This window comes from Crassostrea angulata, chromosome 3, assembly GCF_025612915.1.
Source record: "Crassostrea angulata isolate pt1a10 chromosome 3, ASM2561291v2, whole genome shotgun sequence".
In the NCBI taxonomy this organism is placed as follows: domain Eukaryota; kingdom Metazoa; phylum Mollusca; class Bivalvia; order Ostreida; family Ostreidae; genus Magallana; species Magallana angulata.
The window spans coordinates 38,438,211-38,463,074 of NC_069113.1; the positions used below are offsets into that span (position 1 = coordinate 38,438,211).

The 24,864-nt window shown below is 32.2% G+C and overlaps 2 protein-coding genes and 1 long non-coding RNA gene across 10 annotated transcripts in view; 2 read left to right on the top strand and 1 right to left on the bottom strand.

The window, feature by feature from the left end:
* Positions 1-15,345, top strand: part of LOC128175543 (nuclear receptor subfamily 1 group D member 2-like) — a 42,486-nt gene extending 27,141 nt beyond the window's left edge. For all 4 annotated transcript variants that reach the window (XM_052841290.1, XM_052841289.1, XM_052841288.1 and 1 more), the window contains 6 exons: positions 601-748; positions 7,153-7,598; positions 8,905-9,028; positions 11,637-11,912; positions 12,010-12,090; positions 12,929-15,345. In XM_052841290.1, coding sequence (XP_052697250.1) covers positions 601-748; positions 7,153-7,598; positions 8,905-9,028; positions 11,637-11,912; positions 12,010-12,090; positions 12,929-13,098 — 1,245 coding nt within the window. In that variant the 3' untranslated portion in view covers positions 13,099-15,345. The remainder of the gene's footprint in view (positions 1-600; positions 749-7,152; positions 7,599-8,904; positions 9,029-11,636; positions 11,913-12,009; positions 12,091-12,928) is intronic.
* Positions 15,346-18,820: 3,475 nt separating this feature from the next.
* LOC128175529 (uncharacterized) lies at positions 18,821-20,660 on the top strand. Its single transcript, XR_008242696.1, has 2 exons — positions 18,821-19,652; positions 19,704-20,660. It is a non-coding gene; the product is annotated as an uncharacterized LOC128175529 (long non-coding RNA).
* LOC128175527 (patatin-like phospholipase domain-containing protein 7) overlaps positions 19,209-24,864 on the bottom strand; it is a 55,568-nt gene continuing 49,912 nt past the window's right edge. For 4 of the 5 annotated variants that reach the window (XM_052841223.1, XM_052841221.1, XM_052841225.1 and 1 more), the window contains one exon: positions 19,209-20,951. In XM_052841223.1, coding sequence (XP_052697183.1) covers positions 20,886-20,951 — 66 coding nt within the window. In that variant the 3' untranslated portion in view covers positions 19,209-20,885. Of the gene's footprint in view, positions 20,952-22,315; positions 22,348-24,864 lie in introns of all 5 variants that reach the window. The other variant, XM_052841224.1, reaches the window with a different exon arrangement.

Genomic DNA, 24,864 nt, shown 5'->3' on the forward strand with positions numbered 1-24,864 from the left:
CTGGACAAAGGAAGACAATTGTCTGCTTAATATGATCAGGGTCTTTTGCTTGACAGGCATCATGCTTGGTACATTGGTATCTTTGTCCTTAAACATTTTGATTTGAAGTCACAGGCTCAAGGTCAAGGAAATACACTAAACTGGTTCACTGGTACTTTTGACCTTGATTTGAAGTTGAGGTCAAAGGTCAAGGATCAAACTACTTATGACAAGGAAAGTTATTTGGGGAGCCCTTTGCTCATTCTCACAATACAGATACAGTGAAAAAGTTGATTTTTTCACCATCTTCAGTCTCTACTTCCACCTTGGGCACATATCTTTTCAATACATTTCTTGTTAAATAAATAATATTATTGTTTATATTTGGAAACTTGTTCTTATTTATTCATAGTGAGTGCCAATAAAATATTATTGTGTCCGATGATCTGAAGAGGTTGCCCATCTTCAAATTTGGGCTTATCTTCCAGTTTGCTTATTGATTTTAACCTGTTTTAACCAGTTTTAACAAGATCTATCCAGTAAATAATACAGTTTATAGTCTTATATGAACAAATAGAAAATGGGTGTACATATCATTTATTTGTGGATCCTCTCTTGCAGGGATTTTTCAGACGGATAGCCAAGGAGAAAGGAAATAAACAGTATCGCTGTTCGAAGTCCCAGAACTGTGAAGTTACCACAGGGACGAGAAATTTATGTAGAGCATGTCGCTACCAAAAGTGTCTTGACATTGGAATGTCTATAGAAGGTAAGTCAATTTTTTATCTCCTTTGTTTTATCCTAGATAATAGATGATGTAGTGATCATTTTTCTAATCCTTGATTGTTGGGGCTAGTAAATTACACAGCACCTGGAGTCAAATGTTTGATTGATCATCATCTCTGTCATTCAAAACACTTGCGCATTTTCAAATGAGAAGACTGTTATTCCTGTGACCCATTTTTAGTTGCATGGCCACATGTTTTTTTACGATCTATTTTGAGATGATGTATTTTTTTACGATTATGTTAATGTTGAGGTCAATTTATAATATACTTTGTCCTTTTCATAATTTTTTTAAATAACCTCTTCCGAGCAAATTATTTTCTGAGATCAGTGTTAATCTGTAATTATAAATTCATCTTTACAAATAAAAGCATTTGATAGTTGGGTCAGTTTTAGCCATAAAATTTAGGACACAAATATGCACATGGACTTTCTAGTAAACATCAAAACCACCTTTCACTATAGGTAAATATTTTACATATCATGAATCAAGGTCTGTCACAGTAAGATTGTGATTTTTAATGGACTAAAAAGATTATTTAAAAAGATATTCAATCAACAAATCATTCCTACAGATGATATACAATACATGTTAGCTGCAGATCTGTAGCTCTCTAGTTGAAAAAATTCGGATAGACAAACCAGAGAGCTACAGTTCCAAGCGTTGTAAAAACCTCCGATTTACGCCGCCGTTTTTGTGTCGCTCGCTTCGGGAATTATATCCGACTTTAAAAGCATTCAACCGCCTAAAAAATTGGATTTATTAATTAAACATATAGTTTACCCTAACTCTGCTAACTTTGTTTTCCTTTCAATGGTTCACAACGGCCATCCTTCGCCTTGGAATGTCATCGTTTTAAAAAACTCGCCTTATGACAACCATGTTTACCTAGTAGCGAGATCTCGGGTGCGTCGATTTACCCAAATGGACCCAAATTCAAGCGGAAAACAATTATAATAAAATCCTCATAATTTAGGGAAATTTGGAAAAATAAAAGCCGAAGGTCCATAACAATAATTAAAATTACTTTAAAAAGTTGTTTTATTTTTATATAATATATATATTTATATTATTTGAATATACATGTAATTACATACATTATATACTTTTACAAATCGAGATAAAATGCTCATCTTTATTTTTCAAAAACAATTTTTAAAGATATACTGAAATAATTTTAATTATTGTTTTGGACCTTCGGCTTTTATTTTTCCAAATTTCCCTAAATTATGAGGATTTTATTATAATTGTTTTCCGCTTGAATCGCCATTTGGGTCGCCATTTGGGTCTTTATTTTTCTTAATAACGGCTAACAACCCCATGAAATGACTAAAACAAGTGATAATACTAGTAATAAGGATTTTATTATAATTGTTTTCCACTTTAATCGCCATTTGGGTCCATTTGGGTTCATTTGGGTCCATTTGGGTAAATCGACGCACCCGAGATCTCGCTACTAGGTAAACATGGTTGTCATAAGGCGAGTTTTTTAAAACGATGACATTCCAAGGCGAAGGATGGCCGTTGTGAACCATTGAAAGGAAAACAAAGTTAGCAGAGTTAGGGTAAACTATATGTTTAATTAATAAATCCAATTTTTTAGGCGGTTGAATGCTTTTATAGTCGGATATAATTCCCGAAGCGAGCGACACAAAAACGGCGGCGTAAATCGGAGGTTTTTACAACGCTTGGAACTGTAGCTCTCTGGTTTGTCTATCCGAATTTTTTCAACCAGAGAGCTACAGATCTGCAGCTAAATACATGTGTACTTATTAAAATCAAAGTACTGAAGTGCTGACGGGAGTTGATTTTATTGATTATCATTTTTTTTAAAAATCAGCGATATGTGATATAGCATGTCAAGTAGTATCAGTAATTAAACTATTTCTGAGAAAATGTATGGATCCAGGCAAGACTTAAGTTTTGTTCAGGGAAAAGCCTACCAATTATTTTCCCATAGTCCATACAAATGTTATGACCTCTCAGTATGACGCTTACAAAAAATAAGAAAAACAAATAAAAAACCTTGTTTACAACATAATTTTTGTCCAAATTCTATTGACAGATGATCAGCAGACCTTAATTGAGCCCATCAATTATGAGTTAAATATGAATTTAAAATTGAAAAAACAAGCAAAGAACTGCAAAAATGAATTGCTACACATGTAATCAAAAATGATATTATCTAATTTAGAATTCAAACCAATATTTCTTGCTTTTTCTTCTTTCCTGGTCCCTCTAATTTTACTCTTTACACATATCCAATACTCCAGTCCCCCTCAATTTTAAATTACAGCCACTCCCATCTTAAAATTTAAATTTAATGAACTAATTTTACTGCAAGTGTATTGAAATGTCAAGTCTGTCCAAATAATCATGAAATATTGACCTTTGTTTGACTTTAAAGAAAGAAAACATGTAAAAAATAGGGTCTCTATAGGGAAAAGCCTACCAATTATTTTCCCATAGAACTCCATACAAATGTTATGACCTCTCAGTACTTTACTATAATAGTTTCAGTCAAATCTTTGGTATCATTTGAAACTTCAATTCAAGACCTTTCAGGAAATGACAAAAAAAATATAGAGTCCCGTGGCGTTTATAGGTCAAATTTGCAGTTGTTTACAACTTACAGCGATCGGCAGTAAATGTCACTCTTCATAAAAAATCAACCCCCACCCCTACAATTTTTCCTAGTGTTGCTATATTCTTTAAAATATTCCCCCATTCCATCATTTATTTTAAAAACTAATAATTTTACTACAAAATGAGAATTGTCACATACCTGAATTCAGCCAATCGCCTAACGCCTACCCATTCATTCCTTATTACAACGTTCTATAACTTTTTCTCTGATGTAAACATCCGCGGGTTTGGTACTCTCATTCCTATACTTACAATCTTACCTACCTCAGAATTAGTCCATTTGCTATTTTTTAAAGACTTTAGACCTACCTGAGCTTATGTATGAAATTTGAGTCCCATGAGTTCAATGTCATGGATGTTGTCACTAGCTCAATTGATGACATCATGCTGCAGATGCTGGCGTTACAGGGAGTGAATGACATTCAGACCTCTGAATATATTTGTATATAATTAGTGCCTGGAATCAATAAAATAGTTTGTTTACTACTTGTTTTTGAGTATTGGTATTATCTATATGATAAAATGTCAAAATTTTATTAATTTCCTAATAAGGGTAGATTCTACCCAGGTTTTAAGAAAACCTCCTGAAATTGATGAAATCCTATTAAATTAATCAAAATATACATGCTTTATACTGACAAATTGGTAAAAAATGTTCATATTATTAACAATCATCCATTATTGATTCTAATAAGCCAAATAATTCTAATCAGGCCTTTCCTGTTGATTGAGCATGTGCGAACAATATCACCACCCCCCAGTGTAATGCAGCTTACAGAACTAGCAGGTGCCCCCTTATCTTTCTTTATAACACTATTCTAACAAACGAAAAAGGACATAATTTCGATATTATATTAGAGCTAGGTACCTGGGGTAATGAACAGAACTGTTTAATTGTAAAATTATTGAAAATTAAATCTAGAAAAGGCCAAGTTCTTGCCAATGTCGAAATTCAAGAGGGGTAACTATTCTAGTGTCAAATCACAAAATGCGCCTCCAAGTACAAAAACAGAAGATAGTATGCTGAAAAGTTTACCTTCATTATATAGAAGAATGTCCATCGTGATGAATCAGATGGCTACCGTCTGTCCGACTGCATCAATATGGGGCAAATGACCCCGCCGCCCTGCCACCATCATCTTCCAAAGCTGAGGCGGCTGAACAATGGAGATCATCCTAAGTGCACGAATGAGGAAAAATCAGAGTTATAAGTTATTCATTGCACAAAACAATGTTAATACATCAAATTTTTTCATATATTCCTTACAAATAAAATATATACATTCTGATTACACACAGAAATACAGAATTTAATAATTTGTCAAGGGTGGGGTACATAAATAAACACTATTACATGGAAATACATGTAATAACATGTAATGCCAAATGTGATTTATGCAGTCATAACATAATTCAAGTAACTCATCAAAAATTACATACAGTCAGTCCAAATAAATAGAATTACATCATGTTGAAATTCTGAATCACTCAGTCAGTTAGTCTAAGGGAAGTAACTCTAAAAACTGCTATCTTGCAATGGACACTGTTGACAGTTTCAAGCAGTTTTAACCATGAAAACTTTACAAAATGCCCGTACTAAACTCATAAAACATAATCATTCCAATAACATATACCCCATACTAGGCTGACATGAGTCCAATGTGTCATAACCCCAATTTCCCTTTCATGTGCAATAAACATGTGTAACACCCCCCTCCCCACCCCTCTCTAAAGAGGAGTGGGTGGAGGAAAAAAAAGGGGGGGGGGGGTGAGAGACACTCATTCCTGACCATATGTATGCCTAACATGTACTCCTGGCTAAACACTCACAATCACAAATCTAGGGATAAAAAAATGAAACATGGTAACTTACCAGGTGAAGGCACTAGCTGTTGACAACTGCTGTAGTTTCAGGGCGTGTGGGTGAGACCGTCTTATACATCAACCTTACTCAGGTCAAGACCATTTAGGCGAGGGAAAAGACTGCAGAACTCCTCTAGGTGGATGGCTGGGAAGCATGGGAGGCAGTATTTGATCCAAATCACTCTGCTGGCCCAGATGCAGAATACCCGAACAATGAAAATCTGCTGAAAAATAAACATTAAGATGACATTAAATTGACATTAAATAGCATCAGGTCATCAATTTGAAAAGAATAGACATTTTTTAATGCATTGCAAATATGACGCTTACAAAAAATAAGAAAAACAAATAAAAAACCTTGTTTACAACATAATTTTTGTCCAAATTCTATTGACAGATGATCAGCAGACCTTAATTGAGCCCATCAATTATGAGTTAAATATGAATTTAAAATTGAAAAAACAAGCAAAGAACTGCAAAAATGAATTGCTACACATGTAATCAAAAATGATATTATCTAATTTAGAATTCAAACCAATATTTCTTGCTTTTTCTTCTTTCCTGGTCCCTCTAATTTTACTCTTTACACATATCCAATACTCCAGTCCCCCTCAATTTTAAATTACAGCCACTCCCATCTTAAAATTTAAATTTAATGTACTAATTTTACTGCAAGTGTATTGAAATGTCAAGTCTGTCCAAATAATCATGAAATATTGACCTTTGTTTGACTTTAAAGAAAGAAAACATGTAAAAAATAGGGTCTCTATAGGGAAAAGCCTACCAATTATTTTCCCATAGAACTCCATACAAATGTTATGACCTCTCAGTACTTTATTTTAATAGTTTCAGTCAAATCTTTGGTATCATTTGAAACTTCAATTCAAGACCTTTCAGGAAATGACAAAAAAAATATAGGGTCCCGTGGCGTTTATAGGTCAAATTTGCAGTTGTTTACAACTTACAGCGATCGGCAGTAAATGTCACTCTTCATAAAAAATCAACCCCCACCCCTACAATTTTTCCTAGTGTTGCTATATTCTTTAAAATATTCCCCCATTCCATCATTTATTTTAAAAACTAATAATTTTACTACAAAATGAGAATTGTCACATACCTGAATTCAGCCAATCGCCTAATGCCTACCCATTCATTCCTTATTACAACGTTCTATAACTTTTTCTCTGATGTAAACATCCGCGGGTTTGGTACTCTCATTCCTTCAACCAAACGCTTGACTGTCTCTATTTATCTCCGACAAGCAAGAGAGACTCTTTGTTTTGTCGGATATTAACGATGACAGCCGAGTGTCTGGTTGAATGAGACTAGTACATTGAAGTCTAGCGTATGAATACATGCATACAACTTCAAAAAATATCTAAACTGTTTGTACCATTTAAAATCTTACAATTTTCATGGTATTAATAAATAGGTTTTCTTGAAAAACAATGCTTTAGAATACATTGCATCGAATTTTATTGATTATTTTCAGGAACTAAGTGTTGTCAGCGGTATTGATTTGTGCTTAGGTCCAAACACTGTTTCACTTTCGGTTTGCCCGAGTTAGTGCATAGGAGAGTTGATTAAAATCAACTCCCAAAAAGTAAATGGCTAATTAGGACCATCAGTTTTTTTGATGTATATTAAACAGTGATAGAAAATAAAGGTATATGAACTGGTCTAAAAAGAATTTTAAATAGCCCCTGTGACTTATCATTATACTTTATTATGCCCCCTTTATAAGAAGGAAGGGCATATTGCTTTGCTGCTTTATGCTAAGTTGATAGTACGAGTACTTTTCCTCAAAATTTATGTTTATATTTAAAACTTTATGATTTTTACGATATTTACATTATTTTCAAATCTTTTATTTTTAGCCAGCAGAATAGGACGACAGCCAAACTCAGTCAAACATGCCATTAACCTGGAATTGCAAAAAGCCAAGAGTTCAGCTGCATCTAATGTTAGCAATAGTAACATAGACTTTCAGAGTTTGAACAATCCAGGTCTTGATTTCAACTCTTTGTCTGATGTGAACGCTGATTTAGAAATGTCAGGAGCAGATCCAGATGAAGCGGAGTACTCGGAGTCGGATCAATCCAGAGAGTCAGCTAGTCTGGATCCTGTTACAATTAAAATTAAGCAGGAGCCCATGGATTTTGATCTAGAGGGGGAAAGAAATTGCCAGCACTCAGATCCTTATAGATTGGACAATGGCAACTCTCTTCCTCAGCCTGCAGTTGAAAAAGAAGCCAAGGCCATGTATGAAAGCACAAAAAAGATAATTGATGAAATCAATTTTGCTCTGATAAAAGTCGGCTCAGTAAGTTACACTGATTTCTTGCTTTTGTTCAGATAAGTCTGCTTACATAGTAGAGTCATATATTCTATTTTGTACCATTGACAAAAGACAAAGCCATGGGATATGACAATCTATAGTTAAATATTTAATTTATCTATCCATTCCACTTTTAAGTCAGGTCCATTTTAATTAAAGAAATATCAGGGGCTTATGCTTTGCAAAAAGGTTGCTTGTGACCTTGGATTTTGTTAAGACCTTGATATAGGGTCATTGTCCAGAGTCAAAGTCACCCGTGCACCGTAATTATTGTAATTGTTATTGTAACAGCTCTAGTTTAAATTTAGGCAAGCTGCTTTAATTCAGTACAGGATTAGTGCTGATGGTTTTCTGTTGTGGCTGACCTGTAGAGAATAATAGTTCTTTGAGTTTTATTACCAGAGAGTTAAATTAATTAAAACCTTTGATTATTGACAAGACAAAATTGCCAATAAGCGCTTCTGGTCTGCTGTCATGAATGGAAATCAGTTTTGTGTGATAACGTTACCAGAAGAATTTCTTAATCCAATGCTTTTCTCTTAGGTCTGTCTCAGTCTCATTATCAATTGTTTTTTTTCATGTGTTCAAGCTATAGTTTTATTTTTTGGGAGTTGATTTTAATCAACTCTCCTATGCAGTCACTCTGGCAAACCGAAAGTGAAACGGTGTTTGGACCTAAGCACAAATCATCACCGCTGACAAGTCTTAGTTCTTGAATATAATTAAAAATTCGACGTAATGTATGCTGAAGCATTGTTTTTCAAGGAAACTTATCTATAAACACTTTGAAAATAGTAAGATTTTATATAATACGAACAATTTAGATATTTATGTAGTCTCATGTATTCCTACGCCAGAGATTAATATAGTCTCGTTCAACCAAAAGCTCGGCTGTCTCCGTAAATCTCCGACAAACAGAGAGGCTCTCTTGCTTTTTGGAGATTAACGGAGAAAGCTGAGCGTCTGGTTGAACGAGACTGGAGTTCAATATCAATAGTGCTTGGATCCATACAATTTTTAGAATTGTTTCGATTACTCTTACATAGTTTGAAATCTATTTTTAAATATTACACATTACATAGTTTGAAATCTATCTTTAAATATTACACAACGTGATTCATATGGGGCTTCTTGTCTGAAAATTCTAATTAAAATTCATGTTATAAAAAAGTGCGTAATTTAAATACAGACTAGAAACTAATTGCCACGCAAGATAAGTTGATTTTAAAATAAATGAAAATCAACTCCCGTCAGTACTTCAGTACTTTGATTATTATATTTCAATCAATAGAGAGGTTGTGGGTACAGTGAATTGGAAAGATGTGGCTTCAACAAGACATTAATCTGGAAGAACCTCTCAAATGCATTCAACCTAAAGTCAGGAGAATTAGTGGCAGCTCTAAAAATGTTTCCAGGTAATGTACAGTTCTGTAGTCCTCATTGAAATTAAAATTCATTTAATCCGCATCACTGACAAATGAAATGGATGATTTAAGATGATCAGTGCACCACAAAGCAAACTTTGATCTAATTTGCACATTATTATGTTTTGTTAATACCAAATCAGATGAAGGCAAAGAAAATGGCTTTACCAAATTATCCAAACTGACCTAGAAATTGGTTAATAAAAAAACTATACTAAAACATTCATGATCATTTTTAACGTTTCGAAACCAAATAAAAAAAGACAAGGATGTATCAACTTCATTTTTAGCTCACCTGAGCCAAAGGCTCAAGTGAGCTTTTTTGATCAAGATTTGTCCATTGTCTGTCTTTGTTGTCATAAACTTTTCACATTTTCATCATCTTCTCCAGAACAACTTGGCCAATTTCAACTTAACTTGGTAGAAAGCACCATTGGGTGAAGGGGATTCAAGTTTTTTAAATGAAAGGCCAAATCCTTTTAAAAGGGGAGATGATTTAGAATAATTGAACATTTTTTGGTATTTTTCAAAAATCTTGTTCTCAAATGCAATTGGGCCAGAAAAGGTGGAAAGTTTGTTGAAGCATCCTCAGGTAGTGTAGATTCATGTTTTTTTTTCAATCATGATCCCCAGGGGTAGAGTTTGGGCACAATGGGAGGATCAAGTTTCACATAAGAATATATAGAGAAAATCTTTAAAATCCATTGGGTCAGAAAGAGAGAAGGGTGGGGCCACAATGAGAGGGATCAAGTTTTACACAGAATTATGTAGAGAAAATCTGTGAAATCCATCTTCTCAAAAACAATTTGGTCAAAAAAGCTCAAATTTGTATGGAAGCATACTCTGGTAGTATAGATTTATATTTGTTTAAATTATGATCCCCAGGGGTGGGGTTGGATCACAATTGGATGATCAAGTTTTACATAAGAATATATAGAGAAAATCTTTAAAAATCATCTTCTCAAAACATATTAGGCCAGAAGAGCTCAAAATTGTGTGGAAGCATACTCGGGTAGTGTTGATTTAAATTTTTTCAAATCATGGTCAACAGGGTATGATGGGGCCACAATGGGGGTCTTTTTTTTTTATATAGGAAGATATAGAGAAAAATCTTTAAAAATCTTCAGGAAAAGCATTCAGTCAAAAGATGGGAAACGTGTGAAAACACAGGTTGTGCAGATTAAAGTTTGATCAAACCATGATTCCCATGTGAAAAGTGGGGCCACGAAGGGGGGACTTTAAATACGAATAGAGAAAAATCTTCTAAAAAAACTACAAAAGGGGCTTGATATTTACCATAAAAATATCTGGATAAGAACCGGAAGATTTTTTATCTTTTTGTGCAAGATCTGTCATGTCTACTGTACTTAATTGTCAAGATATTTTGATTTTGATGCTGTTATGCTAATTTGATCAGAGTTATGGCTATTGTTGCTCAGGTGAGTGATGTGGCCCCTTGGCCTTGTTGCTTTTTTGTTGGGTTGAGGATTTGTTGTTGTTAATAAGCAATATTAATTTGCTCAACTAAATAATATGACTATTTGATAAGTTTCTCATTAATATAATAAATACAATTTTAAAAGTGAATAAACAGCGTTGTTTTTAAAAAGATAACTTACTGGTAAACATTGATTGCTTACTACCAGTGGCGTAGCTGCCGTTAGGCAATTAAGGCACGTGCCAAAAATTAAAAATGTTAAAATGTCACTTTTAATAAAAAAATATAAAAAAAAATACCTTAAAGCAAATACTTTAGTATATGTCTTTTCTCTATTTCAAGACTGATTGTTTGACGTCACAAATGCGATCTCAACTATTATTGATAAAAGGACTGTACTAAGTATATGATATGGGCCTAATATGGCCCCCTAAAATGAACATCATTAATTTACTGTAATTCTTTCCTATGATATGATAATATGACAATTTAATGTACCTGAAAAACTTTTAAAAATTGCAAATAATAAGGGGCCAAATGTGACTCATATCATGTAGTTCTTTGTGGCTAATAAAAATATATGCCTTGACTTCGTGTAACATCAAGTACGACTATGTAATTAAAAAACAAAGCAATATTTCTATTTTCTTATTAAAATCTAAAATAAGCATTGCAACTGTTTTTGACTTGTGACATTCAATTACAAAGTCCTGATATGTAGATTCTTTAAACATAGTCATATACACATGTACTGAAAAAGAGGTTATTCACGTGTTGTGGAAATTTACACTAGTTTTGCTGTAAGCTTAAAAATGTCAAATATTCCCACACATATGGTAAATAACTAACATCTCTAATGTTGTAAATTATGCATTCCCATGTTTAATACCTACATGTATTGTTTGACCATAGAAAATGTGTACTTTACCACCAGAGTATATATTAACCATTTTTACAGTAAAATAGTTTGAACAAATCCATATTGTATTTTGTTATTTTGGGCATAAATTCAGAGCACCAAGAGAAATGAACATACTATCTAACTGTATCCAAAGGGAACCAACGGCAATGATGCCCCTTGTGTTAAATTGAATAATCTGATGGCGAAAAACCCAAACTTTTTTTTAACAAATTTATTTTTGAAAATATATTTCTTTTTAGTTTTCAAAATCCTTGAACTAGATGACCGGATAACCCTCGTTCAGGACTGCATATATTCTTTGGGTGTATTAAACTTTTCTCGCATCTTTAATGCCGAGACGAAGGAGTACACTTTCTTTGGTTACAACAAGACGGAAGAGAAGACAATTCTAGAATTTTTTCCGGAGCTTAAGACCATTCAAGAGGACTTGTTGTATGTAGGTGATTTGATCAAGACAGTGGCCTTCGATGAAGTAGAATTAACTTGCCTTACAGGATTGCTGGTTTTCAATCCAGGTGAGATGGAAATCTCTTGTTGATCTGGAATGCCTATAAGTCTCTAGTTTTCTCCTCATGAAGTTATTTATCAATATTCTTTTTCCAATATTTGCAGATGCTCATAATTTAAAGAATAGGGAAAAAGTTGAAGAATCGCAAAAATATGTCATGTCATTTTTAGAGGCATATGAGGAGAGTAAGTATTTTAAAGTTCGTTAAGTATTAGAGTAGTCAATGGGAAATGACTAAAGCCCCTGATAAATCGACTAACCAAACCGAGTAAAATTGACATCCCTGTTAAATATTATAATTTCCACATGAAGATAAGGCATCATCTTTGTATATTCTTCCCAAATGCATTGTCTGGATCAAATCTTGTAAGTTTATATAAATAATTACTCTAAAATTAATGTGGATATATTTTCCGCTATTAATAATTTCCAGATAATATTTTGTTATTTTTCTGTGTGTTATGGAGTTGTATAGCAGCTGGGATTATTTTTAGATAATTTAGAGAAATGTTTTATTGAAGGCTTATTGTGATAAAAATGCCAACCAACCAGCCCCTCCCCCCTTCCCCAACTATAGCATTCTCACTATTACAGCATTTTCTTAGAGTTAAATAAATAGTTCTTCGATTGACTGTACAAGTAACATCACTTAATGTTTCCCACATATTCATACTGGTAATTGAATATCAAGGGAAAACACTAATTCCACCCCAACTGTTCAATATCTTTTTTTTTTTTTTTTTTTTTTTATTAGTACCGTGAGTTGTTTACTTAGCAGCTCTAAGTGAGCCAGCCAGATTATCTATATGATTAGTTTTTGTTCAGACTCTTCAGAAGAAGACAACTTTGGATGTTGAACAATTTTTGACAAGCAATTTTCCTAAATTGGTTGCTGTGGGTTGACATCTGAGCTCATACTGCATAATATGCTTCATTAAAGAATATTAAAATTTTGATATATGTAGGTTACCTATTAAATTGAAAAATAAGTTGTTTATTAAAAATATTTTCTAACTATTGTAGAAAAGTATAACAATTGGGAGCTACGCTTTGGAATGTTGGTTCTGCGAATTGGAGACTTGATGAGTCTAAACCAACGCCATTTTGTCACCATGAGTAAAATATTCCAGTCAGATCCGAACTTGGAAATTTCCCAGCTGATGAGAGAAGTTTACCACCTTAATCAGAAATAGATTGATACAGTGGTGTATTAATCTGCTTGTTGTTTGCACACTGTTCATAAAACACATCTGAAGGAAAAAAGACAATCACAACAGCCATTATCATAGTGTTAACAATGCAATCAATTTGTTGTCCTTTGTTTTTGTTTAAAATGCTTTTATTTACCATCTAGCTATCCGGTACAGGGAATATATTTTTAAAAGTATATATATGTATATACTCATCATATGTTATGTACATTAGCTCTCCCTGATACCGATAGTGTGAAATGTTGTTGTGACTAATTTTAATATAGTGATTCATTTACTAAAAGTTGCTCCAATAATCTCTTGTGTACAACGAACTTTACTTTATTGAGAAAATTAATGCGAAAATTTTTTTTTTTTCTTTGCCAGATGCATGAATGCTCAAAATTTAGCACTTTATTAAAGTCACTGTGACAAATGTACCGGTAATTACAGGAACATAGATCATCATCTTCTTGATGAGAAAACCTAAGTAATAGTTGTTAGATTTTTAAGTCACCTGATATCTTTACACATACAAATCACTCTTTGTTTGTGAAACAGCAAGTTGATCCCACTTTTTCTCAACATTTGCATTACTTTCATAGACAGTTTCGTTTTACTATAATCGTGGATATTCTCCAGATATTAAAAAATTTACCTCAGAGAAGTATTGAAAGTGTATATACATCAATATTTGTTAATGATGCAATGTGTTCTTTACATGAACCAGGACAGGAGGTAAATAACTAAATGAGAAAAATGTAATTTACCTAACAATTGCTTGATTTTCACTAGTTGTATTCTAGATTCAAAATAATTACACCAAGTTTGTTTAATGCAGATAAACCCACGGTGGAAACATCGAAATTAATTCAAAAGGCCTTGTGATCAGTTTACAATTTTGATTTCAGGAGGCTGATTTGGTGTTTTTTTTTTTGTTATTAAAAATATGATAGCAAAGTTATTTTTTAACCATATGAAATATACACCAACTCTAGTGTATTTGTGAAGTTTCAAGAAAATCTACTTTATGGTTCCTTTTAGGGGCCATCTCAAAATAGAGGAACATTTACTATAGGAATATATAGAAAATTGTCATTTTCCACACTTTGTATGAGATTAAGAAATACTACAATAGGGATTTTCCTAAATTTTTAATATTTTATTTATTTAGTAATACAATTTTCTGCCTTATATGCATAAAATACTGAATTCTACCATCTGGTTTTTAGTGGGGGTCTTCTCAAAGTATTTAAATGCAACAAATTCTTCTATATATTTGGAGTATTACAAAGGTTGGTTGGTACAATGGATTCGTTATAGAAAATGAAGAAAAAATAATCCTTAGGATAGCGGTATCCTGTGTGTAAAATTTAAAAGGTGGACACTTTTTTTTTTCTTTAAATGTTATTTCTCGTAGAGTAATCCTACAAAGCTTCATTTTATCATAACGTAATTAATGTCATAAAAGCACATTGGAAACGCACTGCTACCAAACAATGAAACAAATCATTTATGAATAAAAAAATTATCTTTAAAAAATTTAAGTATTTTTCCTTTATTTTGTTTATTGTGTTCAATTGAAAAAATGATATGGAAACAATTTCATGAAAGGTATAAATACACTATTTTACTAGAATGTTCAAAAACATTCGCAATGAAAACTCAAGTCGGTCTCCTTAATTGTATTCATTACAAAACTTTTATAGTAAAACAAGGTTATAGTGAACACACTTATAATGAATTGATGCTTACAGTGAAGCAATTTTCATTCCCCTTGACTTTATTACATATTGTAAAATTGACGGATAAATGAGTTATGCTTATAACAAAGTAAAATCTCCCGTCCCTGGCGCTTCATAATAACCGTGTTTTACTGTATAGGGTTTTAAGCCCTGAACTGGTCTTTAAAGGGACTTTGCACAATTTGAGCTTAATTTTTTCTAAATTTATTTTTACATTCTTAATGTCTAGAATGGTTATATGGATGTTTTATATGCAAAATTTAAATGTCTAATATGGAGACAAGCGAGTTTCAGAGTTAAGAAATCTTTGTTTCCTAAACAAAGCTTGAGTCTTGTTATTGTTTACATATGAGTTATAAGTTTCAATCTAATTTGTTGTTGATAAAATTATATATGAACACATTGAATCATATTATCTTGTTTTAATTTCAAGTTAGTTTGTAAAAGAAATGGTAATTCCTTTACTTTTCATTATTTGTAAAGAAATACCGATATTAGACTTGATCTAGAAACATAATAACGACTTCTTTCCTCTGTATCTTGCTTGCATCTTGACATTTTTTTTCAATCATTCGAAAAGCACAATCAAACCATTTGATACATTAATTAAGAATTTAAAAAATAAAATTTATTCTAACTTTGTGTGTAGGTACCTTTAAAGTTCATATCATTGTGAAAAAAAATTAATTTCATTTGATATAATAAAAACTTCAGATTTTTAAAACAGGGTATATACATGTAGCTATATTAATGTGTTCGTTTTTGAGGTCATTTTTTGTGAGTTGGTAGATGGTTTGTTTTGTGATCAGTGAACTACTGTATTGATTGTCTGCAAGTTGTTTGTGTCAAGGATACATTTCTTGTTTCCTTTAATGAAGTGGTGCATTTTTTTGTCTTTTATCACTATAGAACCAGTAAATAACTTTAGTAGGAATATACTGAAAACGTATTATATTTGGCGTGTACGATATTTGGCGGAAAAGAGTTTTTGAAAAAGTTGGCGTGGATTTTAATTAGCGTATTCCTGAATGTGACTATTCTTATACATATATGCATGGCATTTACCGATGTACTTGATTTAGGGGAAGCCACATTCCGCCAAAAACGCTAAATAGAATACCCAGCCAAATGTAGTACGTTTACAGTAGTTTACGCTTTACCATTATGATATGATAATTTTACTTTTCCTTGAACAGAGAGTATAATGTTATGCATCAATATACATTGGCTTATGGTAGTAGCTTTTCAAATCTATGTTTATAATGAGATTTTCAGTTAATTTAAACAACTTTCTATATACCTGGTACTCATATAGTTCATACAGTGGCTTTGAAGGAGAGGAATTAAGCTTGCTTCTGATGTGCATGCACTTCTTGCAGGCAAATTTTTTTAAGTGCACATAATGATTAAAAGACGTACTCATTTGACATTTTCATCCATCTTACACATGTACTTTCACAATATATCGATCATGCTGATGGTAATTCTTTTCCCATTATGAAAACGTAAACGTACGACATGTATATATTTAACATGCATGATATTTGGTGGAAAATCATTTTTCAACAAGTTACAGTGTATTGGAATTGGCATAGTTCTGAATGTGCCTATTTTAAAACATATGGCATTTAATGATTAGTGGAAGCATGCGGCTTTCTGCCAAAAAGGCTAAAATGAATAAACAGCCAAATTTAGAACATTCACATTATTACCTCACATGAAAGTGATAAATATCTGGGTACACATACATGGTATTATAATTTTTTCAAGTAATTCAGCTTTTTCTTTTAAATGATCATATTAGGAATGGTGCTACCACTGCTCAAAAACCCTTTTGGAATACAGATTTTACAAAACTTGTCTTTCAAAATGCAAAATATTATTTGACTACCAAACATTCCTCGCTATCATATCAGATCACTGCAAAGTCAGGGCTTTCTTTGGGTACTGTGGATTTCTTAATTCTGCGAGTCATCCGTTTTGCATCAAATTGCGAGAATATGAAAACGCAAAGGCGTAATTTTTTATCATGGATGGTTTCATAAATTAGATTACATATCTGCCTGAAAAATTAAAGCAGGATTTAAAATTTGCAAGATTTGCTTCTCATGTTTTTATGCAGAAATTAATTCCTTGCATTTAAATAGGAATCTACAGTACACATATTAAATAAGAAAGAATTTAATATAATTTTTAAATTTCGATCGCATGTAATTGGTTGTGTCCCTTTATTGTAGTTTAAAAACTATTGCCATGAAGGTTTTGTTTCGTTTGCTTGGGTTTTTTAATTATTAATTAGTATATTCGCATGTAAACATGTATTCAACACAATCATCTCTTAATTATCATATATAATTGTATTTGTTTCATGAAAAACACATTATGCTTTGTTTTGTAATATATAAACACCATAATGATTGTACTACCGGAGTGTGTGTTTCTCACTCTCTCTCTCTCTCAAGCTGCCTTTCCAATTGGTCTATCTGCTTCCTAGTCTTGTGGCCGACTGGCATGCTCACACTCTCACTTTTCTACCAATAAAATTACTGCTGTGACACATAGATATGTTAATAAAGCAACACAAAATCGGCAATACATGTATTATAATCTTCAGAAATCCAGACTTTGTAATATATATACTGGTACTTCATGTTTCCATCCAAATTGGATAATGTTTTAACAGCAAAATGGCATTGTATGTTATATGCATTTAATATGTGTTTATTATAATTATTTATCAAATTATTTTCATCAATATGTATACATGTATTAAACAATTACTAGCATCAAAACATAGGTGGCTCTGATGGTTAGTCTCATGCATACTTCTCAACTCCATTTATTTCAATTACCGGTACAACCATGAATTTTTACTAATTAAAATGCAATGTTGTTAAACTTTCAAATTAGCATTAGCTATAGATTATATGGTAGATTTTTTCTCTTGTATTTGAATTTGATTCAAACATAATAGCCCCCATATTGTTATAGAGAAGTATATTTTAACTGTGAATGGTTTGCAAGTCCAGTACATGTACATATATTTACACACAGTGTGATTTTTGTATCGACTAGTAGCCTATAATTTATGTACATACATGAAAGCTAGTACACACAAATTGTATCATTTGTGTGTTACTACAGAAAAGTTTTGTTGTAATCTTTTCATTGAGTTTTATGTATATGAATATGGAATAGTTTTGAAGCTGATTTCATTTTATAAAAACTCTTTATATGGTTTGATATGCTTTTAAATGCCATGGTTTGGTAATTTTGAAACCATGTATTGTTACATTCGTTGTAGAAGGTCCTTTCTGGATATCAGCACAGGGAGCAAAAATCTTTCCAAAAGTTTAATTATAATTTTTCCTCATTCATTGTCATAGCTCCATGGTAAAGCATTTAAATTTTGTTGTTTTTTTGTCTTTTTTCCACAGTAAAAGTGCATCTGAATCATTTTGCTTTTATTTAGTATTTATTTAAAAAAAAGAAATTGAAATGAAAAACGCTGGTTGTTATTGATGATGGCAGCAAAATCCTGCTGTGATGACAAGTAGTGGAATGCCCCATGTGTTTTTCTTACCCCTGTTTGTGGTGTTTGTTTTGTAGGTCAAGGTGTCCATGATACAGAAATTGTAAAGCACTAATTGTTTTGTTATTACCGGTAATTAAATCGTATATTGCTCAAACAATTTGTCTTGTTTCTTTATATACTAGTATGTGTCCAAATATTGCCATCAGTAATTTGTCAGTTTATGTATGATCAAGAAATGCTTGCAATTTTACAGCTTGCATTGGGAAACCCCAAGAAGATTTGCGTTTTTTTGTTTTTTTTTTTTACCTGGCACTAAATAATTGCATTTTTGCTGTAAAATGACAATTATTTGTAAATAAACGTTTAGATTAAGACATAATTACACATTTAAATCCTTTAAATTTTATTACTTCTGGAAAAATCCTATTTTTTTTAATGCCTTAATTTATGATTAGTTTTTGATTAGCAACAAAGAAGGATGCAAATTTATGAAACAGATTTCTGATGTCTGTCCAGAATGTAGGTAAAACTATCCAATGAGCATACATGATTTTTAAGCGATACATTTTCTGAATCATTGGATGATCAATTCGTTTAGTCTTTCTTGTACTTATCATATTGTGGATTTCATATAATGCTTTACTGTGCAAAAAAAAACCTTTTTTAAAACAATTTGAAGCACATGAAATAACATTTGACCATATTGTATGAGAGTTTGCGTATAGTTTTGGTAGAACACTTTCTTACAATTACTGCTTACATGTAACCTTAGATTGATCAGCACAGAATGGAGATGAACACATTTTAAAATGGTTAGAAACATAACAAAGTAATGTTGACAGAGGATTTATTTCATTTGTCACCTGCTTACAATCTCAACAGGTGTTAATTTTTCAATGCATCATAAAAACTTAATAATTTGGTCCTTAAAGATAGCAATAGCAAAAAAACGCTTACAGTGGAATTTCTTAAAGGTTTCATTTTTAAAATATATATAATCATCTGATTTCCCATAAATACTGTGAACATAAATACACCATTGTTTTTATTAGACATATACATGAATAATGCATATAACACAGGGCCATCTTAAATAATACAGATCTAGTTAATGTGATTGACATAGCACTGAGGTAATAACAGAAAAAATAACTGTTGCAGAAGGATAATAGATCACATTGCTCACCTGAACAACAATGACCAAAACAGGTAAGTACAAACAAGAAGCCCATGGGCCACATTGCTCACATTAACAATATAATGACCAAAATAACTAGGTTCAACAGTCCCATGGGCCACATTGCTCACCTGAACAACAATGCCCTTAGCTTAGGCCTAACCACTGTGACTAAGCCCAGATCACTAATACCAAAAAAGCACTATATCATAAACATAAACTTTGATTCTAAATTATTGTTTTCAAAAAAAAATTTTTTTTCTTTATGATCTACATTTATTTTTATATTTCAAAATTTTTACCATCTTCTGTGTCCTTTTTAAGCCCAAAGGAGGCAGACATTAACTCTGAGGTTGAAAAGAATTAAAAACCAAAATTTGAAAAAGATTTGCCAGAACTAACCTGTACATGCATGCAGTTAGATGCCATACAAACTTTGACCAGAAGAGTTCAAGGGCTAAAAACAAATCAAGACTGTAACATACAAATCCAGTTGGATAAAATGCATTCTCAAAGACTGGGGAAAAATCTGCAGAATAACTTATCAGCAAATATCAACACAAATGAATACCAATATAAGACATTGTGAAAAATGTGGATCCAAACTCTTGAAAAAAATTACTCAAATCTAAAATTCAGGCATATTACTGAGTACTCAATTCAGTCAAAGGAAGAATATACAGTTTTACATATATCTATTAATTTAGAAGTGATAGCTACCAAAATTTGTAATATCTAATCAATGGGCAAGACGTGTACATGTATTTGAACTACATGTACTTGAAAATAAATTCTCTAACAAAACCAAAAACAAAACCAAAAATAAAAATACCCTCTTAAACCAGTTACAAAAATAAGCATGTATTGTACATTTACACTGGTGTTTGGCCAATACTTGACAGTTACCTGATTTTTAAGGCATATTGTTCAATCATACACATCTAAATACAAGTTACAATGATATAAGAAACATAAAGACGGTACATTGAGACACTGACAAAGACAGTTGCATTGAAAATTGCAGAGCATGTAGGATAATTGGATATGATTGTATGAATAACTCACAGTGGGCTGTAAGCTGGTATTTACAGTACGATAAAATGGCACACAGACATAAAAGGATAAATATAACACACACACATAGCACTGCAAACAATAATCAAATAAAAATAAGTTGTGCATACAATAAAGAAACTTCTCTTTCTCTTTAGATTTGACTGGTTTGAAGTTTTGAGTGTTCTACCTGGTTTTCCACTGGGATTTTGACTTGTTATCACAGAATAATCATTTTAAAATATATATCACAGTCACATTTTCCTCGAAGATCCAATATCTACTTGTCTAGCCTGTATGTAACTGATTTTCCTCCTGAACTCCTTTTTCGCATTGAGCTGATGAGCTGAAAAAGATAAGAAAACAAAGTGTGCATGCATTACATGTTTCAATGGCCTTGTGGTAAATTCACACAACTCAAATGACTATTAAGACATCAAAAGAAATATGTATACATTTATTTTATCTCCAGCTACCTTGTAAAGAGATCGTTAGTTAACAGTAGTTAAAAATGGTGCTTCTTAAAAAAAGATGGAGAGATGACCCAGAGATGACTAATTAAATATGTACTTTTTCAAAATATTTTTGGAGGATAAAAACAAAGTCCACTGATATGACATTTTTGTTTCAAAACACAAATTGTGAAGTCACGCATGGCTCAATGGTTTTGTCCTCAATTAGTGAATACAAACATGCAGTGTTTTGGGTTCAAATCCTACTGGTGACTCCTTTTCTTACTTTTTTTTCAACTTTTTTTTTTAAATGTATGTTGATATAACATCATGTTGAATTATAAAATACCAGTATATTTTAATTTGTCATTATTGATTTCTGCCTTATGAACACTATTTTTTGTTCTTATAACTAGTTTATTAAGATATACGATATAACTCAATTAAAATATGTATGCATTAACATCTCCAATATAACTAGTTATAGATTTACCCTCTCATTGCCATTTTTAGAAAGCATGTGAGGTTTTTTTAATAGCCGGAATAGTCATTTACTTCAACTCTCGGCATAAAATAGGTTGAGTAATCAATTTTTTTTCAAACCTGTACATAGCCTTTCAAGGTTATAGATATTTATATCACTATTGATTTGTGTCGATGATTACTGCAAACTCATAATCTTGTGCGCCCAGTTTCTTTGTAACGTACTCTATTATAAAACTTGACAGATATAACAAATTACGCTTATAACAAAGTAATATTGCCCGTCCCTGGGAGTGTGTTTTACTGTATATGTCAATTCAAGGCAATGTCTGATAAATTAGAATAGCACCTTCTAAAAACAGGTGAATCTCGATAACTCAAACATCATGGAATGATAAAGCTTCAAGAGATCAAAAGTTTGAGAGAATCATTGGATTTTACTTTGAAAGAACAAGCACTTCAATAGACCAAGATTTGAGAAATTAAGAGGAAATTTGTTACATCATACATGGAGAAAAAATGGGAACAATTTTGACCAGGAGATTGAAGTTTTGGCCACTGAGTGTCACTGAAAGTGTAATAATGCAATGGTTACTAGTATATTTATAAAAAGCATTGCATATGATGAATTATGTGTAATGCAAGGAATGTTACTTACAATAGTTATACATGTAATATATCTAGTGTATCACTTCACATGGATCAATTATAATGTTTGTATTGTATGGACTGCATGTATAAATAGTCATAGCCTTTATGAATACACTTCACATACCTGTTAAAATTTGATTATGATTTTCCAATATTCTGCATTGAAAAGTACCGGTACACAATCATTATTTGACAAACCTCTATAGGCCTATCTTTTGATTTGAAAGAACTATATACATGTATGATAAGAGTTAAATTTTGCCCCCATAATTCGCCATTTTTTAAGTGTTTCGGGTACAATAAAATGTTAACTTATTTTTTTAGAGGAGTTGATATAAAATATATTTTTCACATATTCATTTGATTTATTTGCACTCACTGGCAGTACATGACGTCAGAAGTGACGCCATTTCTATAATTCAAACAAAATCAGCCAAAAATTGACATTTTTCTTATCTATTTACGAATGGGAAATATAGAGCGCATGCTTGAACAAGGAAAATTTTTTTGTCACTTATTGGTCTTGGCTAGATACATCTCTGATTAAATTATTTTATTTGTTCAAGAATGCGCTCGATGTTTTCGGACGGAAAAACTGCTTGAAAACAAGCTGTTTTAAGCTAAAAATGCAAAAATGGCGGGAAAAGGTTGTCTTTACAATGTCATATTTCTAAATTGTGGGCACTTGAACCAAAATGAATATTATGTAAACACATCACATACATATCTGTACTAAGAAAACAAAGAATGATAGTAAAATGATGATGTTCATTTTAGGGGGCCATTTTAGGCCCTTATCATATATAGTCCTTTGATAAGAAATTATTTTTCTAAATTGCAGTTATCTCTCTTATTTGAAAGGTCATGGTACTTTTTATGTATTGCATCAACTATATTTGTCATTAACCTTGACTGTTATTTTTTATAATTACATGTTATATTATCTATTCTTTCAATTACATTATATGTGGCACACGTTTTATGAAGATAATACAAGTAATAACTTAGATACAAGATCTGCTCCAAAAACTTTAACCAGGTCTAGATGCCAATGTCAGGGTATAGCATAAGCTCCCCCTGACTTTGTCACAGTGAGCAAAAATTACCAGCATATAGCATGATATTGCTGTTTAAGGTGGGTCGCGGGTTTACCCCATAAAAAATCTCACGAGAAAACATACCCTGAAAATTTGTTAAATCGTTATTTAGGATACACAGTTCATTATATAAAATTTTCATCAAATTTGCCTACGCTATTTGTATGCAATACCGCTCTAAACTTAGTATCGTTTGTAGTGCTGTTTTGACGCTTTTCTAATGAAATATATAGGAAAAGAGCATATTTCTCCTTATATTCGAGATGGAGTTTTTTTGAAAAATTGCAAATAGCTTCTAATCAATTTAGACAAATTTATCAACGGTTTCTATGTGTAAAGAAAACGTGATTTACAAATTATTTATGTAAAAAAAATTATATGTTCTCGCTAGATTTTTTGCTTTTTTATTTTATGTTTTTGATTATTCTACCAAAAATTGTTGCATTTCCGTATTTGATGTCATGATTACGATTACGATAAACCTGTTCCACTTACTAAGTGATGCAATCATTTTACATGAGGCCCATGGGCCACATCGCTCACCTGAGGAACAATAGGTATGATAAAATCAGCTCAATGGAGTCATAATACAAACTATCTGGACAATATACAATAATTCATGTAAATCCTGTATAAATAAAATCCATTTTCCCCTGGATATTCTAATGTTTATAATCATTAGTCCCTTTTCTAACAGGATGATTTTATAGTCATATCATGTGTTGAGTATTGCAGTTCTCCAAAAGATCCCTAACAATAGTTTATATATGGGATATAAACGTACAGTAAACTCTCAACCTTCTCGTGAGGCCAAAGAATTGTCCTGAGGCCAAAGTCTTAACAATTATAAAGAATCATCTGGCTGATTAGTTTCTGAGAAGATTTTTAAAGATTTACCCTATAAATTCCTTTGTTAAACTTTGACCCCCCCCCCCATTGTGGCCCCACCCTACCCCTGGGGATCATTATTTTCACAACTTTGAATCTACACTACCTGAGGATGCTTTCACACAAGTTCCAGCTTTCCTGGCTGATTAGTTTCTAAGAAGAAGATTTTTAAAGATGACTCTGATTATTCCTATGTAAAACATCGACCTCCCATTGTGGCCCAAACCTACCCCCAGGGGTCATGCTTTTCACAAATTTGAATCTATACTAACTGAGGATGCTTCCACACAAGTTTTAGCTTTCCTGGCTAATTAGTTTCTGAGAAGAAGATTTTTAAAGATTTACTGTATATAATCATATGTTTAACTTCAATCCCCCATTGTGGCCCCAACCTACCCCCAGGGGTCATGATATTCACATCTTTGAATCTTCACTACCTGAGGATGCATCCACACAAGTGTCAGCTTTCCTGGCTGATTAGTTTCTGAGAAGAAGATTTTTAAAGATTAACTGTGTATATTCCTATGTAAAACGTCGATCTCCCATTGTGGCCCAAACCTACCCCCGGGGGTCATGATTTTCACAAATTTGAATCTTCACTACATAAGGATGCATCCACACAAGTGTCAGCTTTCCTGGCCAATTAGTTTCTGAGAAGAAGATTTTTAAAGATTTACTTTTTATATTC